General features: G+C 40.8%; 1 protein-coding gene across 1 annotated transcript; it reads right to left on the bottom strand.

Moving 5' to 3' along the window:
* Positions 1 to 1454: 1454 nt before the first annotated feature.
* Positions 1455 to 6239, bottom strand: LOC108429052 (slit homolog 2 protein). Its single transcript, XM_017700528.2, has 3 exons — positions 6081 to 6239; positions 3538 to 3818; positions 1455 to 2801 (listed from the first exon to the last, which is right to left on the bottom strand). Exons 2-3 carry the CDS (start codon positions 3811 to 3813, stop codon positions 2031 to 2033), a joined length of 1047 nt encoding a protein of 348 aa, XP_017556017.1. The 5' UTR covers positions 3814 to 3818; positions 6081 to 6239; the 3' UTR covers positions 1455 to 2030.
* Between the last annotated feature and the right edge of the window lie 946 nt (positions 6240 to 7185).

Here is a 7185-nt window from a genome sequence, read left to right as displayed (position 1 = left end):
TAAGCATTTAAGCCTTGCTGCTATTATTCCTCTCAAGGGAGGGCTTTCCCTTCCGCATGTTTTAATCAGCACAGTAATCTGACGAGAATGCGCTGAGACTCCATATGGCGCTGTGGACATGTTCTGACCCAACACGCTCACCACTCACTTCAGCCTTACTGTGAACAAATCGCACCACAGACCTCACAGATACTTTGTAGGCCAAAAAAATAATCTTTGGAGTAATCAGAAAACTAAAATGAAATGAAACTTGGTGTCAATTGGTCCAATTTGCTAGTTTCGAGTAACACGTTTCCATCCTCTATATAGTTTTGCAAGCTTCAGACTGTTGTTAGCCATCCTGAAGTGGTTTAAACTTCAGTTTTTTGCTGCTTTCAGACAGTTTTTCCAATGTCTTTATTGTTTTGCTAGATTCAAGCTTTGTTTTGCTTAAAAATGGTTTGAAACCGTTTTTCCAGTTTTCTTCAACTATTTTTTGCTAGATTAAGATACTGTTTTGCCAACTTCAAATAGCACATTTAATTCTATTATCTCTACTGTGTTGCTCGCTTCAATTTTTGCTTGCTTGAAACTTTCACAGTTTGTCTATTTTTTGCTAGCTGCTATTGTTTTGCAAGCTTTAAGTAGCACACGTTTGTCAGTTAACTTTTTTTGTCTTGCTAGGCTCAGGTTATCTTTTTTTTGCTGGCTTAAAGTGGTTCAAGTTTTTCAATCATCTCTGAATTCCAACTAGCTTCAAGACGCTCCCTAACAGATCCTGCACAGAGCCACAGTGGCATATACTTTCCCACTCGCGCATTACTTTGCTCAAATTGGGCCTGAGGTTTTAATCAGGATAAGTGAGAACTGAGCTCTTCTAAGTGAGGAGTAATCCTATGGTAGCTGCAGCACATGATCTATGGACTCTATCTAGCTCTGAAGCTATCTGGGATGTCGATGAAAGGCTCTTGCCGGGCACACTGGGACACGGCGGCTCAGGAGATGGAGCGTGTTTGTGAGGTTAATGGTGTCAAAGGTGGAGTAGAAGGGATGCGATAAGCAGCTTAGAGGAGGGGACCCGCTGGGAGGATAAAGGAACACACACTTAATAAATTTTTCAAATAGCAAATAAAATCTGGCAGGTATCTTCCAGGACATGAGAGAAGAAGGGAACCAGTAGAAGGAAATGTTTCTACAGTGATGATCTCTCTTATCACCCCTCTCTTTGAAGCAGCGTGGTGCACAGTGGTTAAAAAAATCTTGCCATGTTGACAGTCCCCAAGGAGTACAGCTTGACTCAGTAGTAGGTTGAAAAGGCCACCCCATAGCTCAAGGTTACCTGATACCTTTGATTTAGCGTGGTCATCTACTCGAAACAGTCCATCCATGCACAGATCCTCAAAATCCAATGCCTGTTCCACAGCATGTAGATACCAACCAACACCAACAGAGAGATGTTATTCAGATTATCACTGTCAAATCACTTAATAACATTTATTGAAATTGTGAAAATTACTCATAATAATACACTTTTGTCTTTTACATAAATTAAGGTTAAAATAACTTTTTTTCTTCTTTTACAAAGTTACTGTTACAGAAATACAAGGTTTAAAATATGTTTCCATCAAAACAGGACCCAATCTGTCTTTGGTTTCCCAGAAATAAGGGATTGTGTTGCAGCTAATCAGGAGTCCCCTGCACTCCAGAATGAAAGTGCACTGGATTCAGGCGTCACTTGGAAATGATATACAATGCATTATATTCTAAACCCTCTTCTTTGCTGCCTAAGACCACCTGTTTGGTGAGATTTAGTGCACAGAGGTGTTCAGATGGAAATCATCACTCACTCTTATTCGCACAGACAAATTCAAGGCCCTTCAGCTTTCAACAAAAACAAATCAGACCAACTCATCAGTGAACCAGTAGAGCAAGCATGTCTTGGCTAATTGACTACGTTTTAGAAGGAAAATTTAACTGGAAACTTTGAAAGTGTGTAAAAACTGTAAAGAGCTGTGCAGTAGATACGGGACACAAAGTGCCTGGAATTTTTTCTATGCGCCTGTCTCCACCTGTTCCCAGTGTTTGCTGTGCTTCTTCTTCTTGCGGTTGCGTTCGGCCACTATAAGCGCTCCGAAGACGGTGACTAGCACTGTTCCAGTGATGACCAACACAGTAACTGTCTCAGCCACGCACAGCTGGCTGTCCACCCAAGCCAGTGAGGCCCCAGCCAGCTGCCAGGGCTGCCGGCAGGTCACATTATGATAGTCGTCCACATGCAGGTGGCGGACGCTGAGCAGCTTCCTGAAGACCCGATGCAACTCACAGTCGCAATGCCATGGGTTGCCAGCCAGCTGCAAGTGTGTTCCAGCAGTGTGCAGGTTCAGGAAAATACGGAATTTCAACTGCTCCAGCTGATTCCTCTCCAGACCCAGCAGGGCCAGACTGCGGAGAGCCACCAGCGCATTTGCCTCAATGTGTGTTATGTTGTTGCCGCCCAACAGCAGCATCTCCAGGCTGGGCAGCGAAGAGAAGGCGCCATCCAACACAGCAGTCAGTTGGTTTCCCTGCAAGTAGAGGTGGCGCAGGCGGGACAGGCCGCGGAAGGCCCCAGGCTGCAGGGTGGCAATGTGGTTGTGGCTCAGGTCCAGCTTTTCCAGGCTCTCCAGACGCTCCAGGCACGGTGGCTCCAGCAGCTCCAATGCATTGTGTTCCAGTCGCAGCTCCTTCAGGGAGGAGAGACTGTCGGAAAAGTCCGCAGGGAGATGGCTGAGGTTGTTACGGCTCATGTCGAGCTTCTCCAGATAGGACAGCGAGTAGAAGGCCTGAGGGAGGGACAGAGAGAGCACATCAATAATATCTAACTTTTTCAGGTATTTTACTTCTTCTCCTTTAGTCCACTTATAACGTTTTCATGGTTTTATGAACACTCTCAGAAAAAAACAGCCCAAACTGTCACTGGGGCAGTACCCCACCACCTTGTTAATGGGGTGGTATTCTCCACATATACTCCACACACCCGTGTCGTCTCCAGACGTTTTATTGTATTGCTCTGTTCTAATACATTAGGTAATGAAAAGCTACAAATATGTATCTTTCCACTGATAAACGCCTTTTAAGGTACACACCTTGACCTTAGAATTACTGTTAAAGGGTACATTTGCATTGTTTGTACCCTGGTGAATGAAGAATGTACCTTCATAGTACATTAACAGTGTACTGAATTTATTTTTCAATGTCTTTGTATCTTTGGCTCTTATCTGTTGCAATTAAACAGATTGTTTTGCTACTCTTCCTGATATATGGAGACAGATATATGTGAATGATCTTTGTTCTTATTGGCTGATCCCTTCACAAGACAAATGAGACGCATCACGTTTAAAAAGCATGATCTGTTTGCTTTCCAAATTCAGAAGCTCAACGTTTAGTTATTTCCCCACCCCTTCCACTGCAAAACCTCTAATGTACATGGTCATTTTACATGTTTAAAGTTAATTAAACCTTCCATGTATGGAGTAACCAAAACGTCCATCTCTCCAAAGTACAGTAGAACTCACTGACCTGTGTCTTCAGCTCCCGGATGCTGTTGTCTGCTAGCATGAGAACGCGCAGTGACCAGAGTCCAGCAAAGGCACGAGCACTGATCTCTGTTAGCGTGTTTCCTCCCAGGTCCAGGAGCCACGTCCCATGAGGGAGGCCGTGGGGCACGCTGACCAAACCCCGCGAGCGGCAGTCCACCAAGTCCGAGTGCTCGAAACACTGACAGAGATGAGCACAAGGTCTGGATCCCCGTCCAGGAGATACAACCAGCAAGAGCAGTGTGGACACCACCAACATGCTGCCTACACAGCAGAGGTCAGATAAAATAATTACTATTGGTGTTTTGGAGCCACATGGTGCCATTTCTGCTACTTGAAAAAAATGCAAAATTATAACAAATTTTGACTTAGTATCACTTAAATATGACTTACAATCTTAATTATAGTTGTCATTATAGTACTATATTATATATAGTATCTCATTATTACTTAATAGCTCATTAAATCTCAGTATGCCAATCGGGAGATACTGATATCTTGTACTTATATCTCGTTATTATGACTTGCTTATAGATATCAGAGACACAGTCTCATTGCTGAATTACTGTCGTATTATGGTTTATTATCTACTATGTTAATTCTCTCATAAATCTACTGAAATGGTTTCAATTGGCAGAAACGAACTTCCACATAGCCAAAATCGTACCGGTGCCTTGAAAGAGAATTCCACCCATTTTTAAAATCTTTCTACATTAAAGGAATACACAGCGGTGGTGATTGGAACCAGACGTCTGAAGAGTTAAATGCGTCTAAAAGCTAAAAAGCCCAGAAAGTACAAGAAATGGTTATGATATGCTGCTTGACATTGTTTGATGATAGTTTTAAGATAGGTTTTTGGATATTTTGGATACGTTTTGAATATCTTTAAACATATTTTTTCCAAACCACTCACGGCAGGGAGGAACATGCAGGATGCTGGAAGGCAAATCAGTCCCCAAACCATTTTTTTAAGATTTAGAATTAACCAACATTACATATAAAACAGCAACGTTCGCTGGTTAATTTGGACAGTAAAAAGTCAAATGTAACAGTTACTGTAAAGTGGCTATATTTGAGTTGTATAATGCCTGTTGGGACCCCAGGTTCTTATCACCACCACTGTAAAGAAAATCTAAGACGGGCACGTTTCTCTGCAATGTACTGTTTCCCATTAAAACACCCCGAATGACTTTTCACATCTCAAGCACTGAATTATGTAGAATTAAAAAAGGGTGAAATTGCCCTTTATGTTGGACTCTACTGTTAGCTATTCACACAAATATGGAATAACAGGTTTCTGGCTTCAAACACACATTTCAAAAGCATTATTTCATTATCTTTCTTTACAGTGACATTATTCAGTCTTTGGGGAGCGAAATAAAAAAAATATATATGTTTTTTTAAAATAAAAAATAAAAAAAGCTTTATTTATTCCACACACTGTGTGCTCTTTGTTTGGCTGCTATACCCTCCTCATTCCAAACGTCCAGTATGCTGGACAATTTTTTTCCCCAGGAAGCGCTAGAGAAGCAGGTGGGTCACCATACTCAGTTTTATGTGTTTCTACAGAACTCAGTCTTTACCATTTAATAGATTTAATGTTTTCTTTCTCTTTTACTGTGTCATTCACAAAAACAAACAGGGCAGCTGGAGAAACAGATACTCATCGCCATAAAGATCAAATCAAACACATTGTTCCTGAATGATCCTGTATTTATTTTAGAAATGTTTTTGTATGTATGTCCTTCTAGAAGGTCCCTCTTGTAAAAGGTTACAAAGAAAATAGTAGATATTTAATTCTGCATAGGCAAATTTACAGATGAATTTTAATGTCCAGTAATCTGGACATGTGGACATTGCTCAGTGTAGCAGATCATGCTTTGAGTATAACATTAAAAATGTACTCATTCACTGTCCAGTACACTGGACATTGGAATTATGTACATGAAAACTGTTCCATTTTTAAAAATTTAATATTTATTATCATCAGGAAAACAGACCAAACTAAAGACTGTGTTTCAGAGACCTTATTTCAGTCTATGACACTAGACTAGCATATAAAATGTATGTAATATGTGTAACATTACATTAAAATCATTTACATCGCTTATGTAATGTTTTCTGATCTTTTCATCAGTGACTCTGCTTGTTTAAACCACTTGTTATAGTAATGAAAATCAGCATAAATGCTTTGCATTAAAAAGTTATTCATTTATTATTATGAAATAAAATTGATTTAATATTTTTGGAGCAGTTCATTCAGATGTCCAGGTGTTTCAAGGAATTCAGAAGCCTTTAAACACGACTGCACATACAGTAAACACAGGAAAAGATCAGTGCTTGTTTTGTGTTTTGTCCAAATGGCACACTGAATATTCTACATTTCTCAGTAAACAAAAGGAATAATTCACACATCATGTTATTTATTAATAACTAAATAAATTATTTTATAGTGTCCAGTGAGTGGACTGAGAAGAGGCGCTGGGTTGCCTGCAGCCTAAAACAGGTCAGTTGCGCAGGACTTACCGCTGCAGTGCACGCTCTTTCCACAGCGCCTTCACTTCTCCCTCCAGAGCAGATTCCCAGAATGGACCCGTTTTCTCTGAATCACGGATGAATCCTAACCACGGTGCTGCTTTTCCTCCTATGAGTCCACATTTACTCCCCTCATCCGAACTGTACTCTCTCTTTCTCTCTCTCTCACCTCTCCCTCTACCATCCCTCTCCCCTTTCTCCCCTCCTCTCTTTCTCTCTCTCACCCCTCTTCCCTCTTTCCCCTCCTTTCTCTCTCTCTCTCGCCATCTCTTCTCTCACCAATCCCTCTCCTTCTCTCACCCCTCCTTTCTCTCTCTCGCATTTCTTTCTCTCTCACCCCTTTCTCTCTTGCTTGCTCTCTCACATCACTTCCCCCTCTCCCCTCCTCTTTCCCTCTCTCACCCCTCTTCCCTCTCTCACCCTTCTTCTCTTTCCCTCTCTCACCCCTCTTCCCTCTCTTTTTCCTTCCTCTTCCTCTCCTCTCATCATCCCTCTCTCTCTGCCTCAGATTGTTGTTTTTCCCCACAGTGCTCACTCATTTGTGTGTATATCACGCTAATCCCGTCCAAATCAGTTTCCATTTTTAACTTTATAAGTAAATCTCCAGCTGTCACAATGAAAGCTTTCGGGATATTTTTTAGAGAATTCCTCCTCCACTTATTTCTAAATAAGCCTATACAGGTTTGTCTTTTACTAAAGAGTGTCTTTATTAAAGAGTATCTTGAAGGTGGGAGGAAATAAAAAAAATGTATTATATTATTACTTTATTAGCCTGTACATCAGTGACTATGCTAGCAGTCAGGAGGAATGCATGCTGGGTACTGTAGTGAATGTTGATGGACGAAAACAAAATAGAATACAAAACAGTGAGGCTGATGGATGCAGTACTGCGTTTAGACACCCCTGGTAATTTAGATGATTTTCTAAGTGAAAATGAGTTAATGGCTCCTCTACACACACTTCTACAATGCACAATTATATATATATATATATATATATATATATATATATATATATATATATATATATATATATATATTCAGACAATCAGTGCAAAATCTCAACCAGAGAACGCCACTGTTCACTGGGCTGGTGG

The sequence above is a fragment of the Pygocentrus nattereri genome, chromosome 1, assembly GCF_015220715.1.
Source record: "Pygocentrus nattereri isolate fPygNat1 chromosome 1, fPygNat1.pri, whole genome shotgun sequence".
NCBI lineage: Eukaryota > Metazoa > Chordata > Actinopteri > Characiformes > Serrasalmidae > Pygocentrus > Pygocentrus nattereri.
This window is presented reverse-complemented; position numbering and strand designations above follow the sequence as displayed.

Excerpts from the sequence above, each read along its gene's own strand:
- LOC108429052 (XM_017700528.2), bottom strand. The coding sequence starts at position 3,813 with ATGTTGGTGGTGTCCACACTGCTCTTGCTGGTTGTATCTCCTGGACGG. Across the intron at positions 2,802-3,537 it reads TCCGGGAGCTGAAGACACAG|GCCTTCTACTCGCTGTCCTA; the intron begins GTCAGTGAGTTC and ends TCCCTCCCTCAG.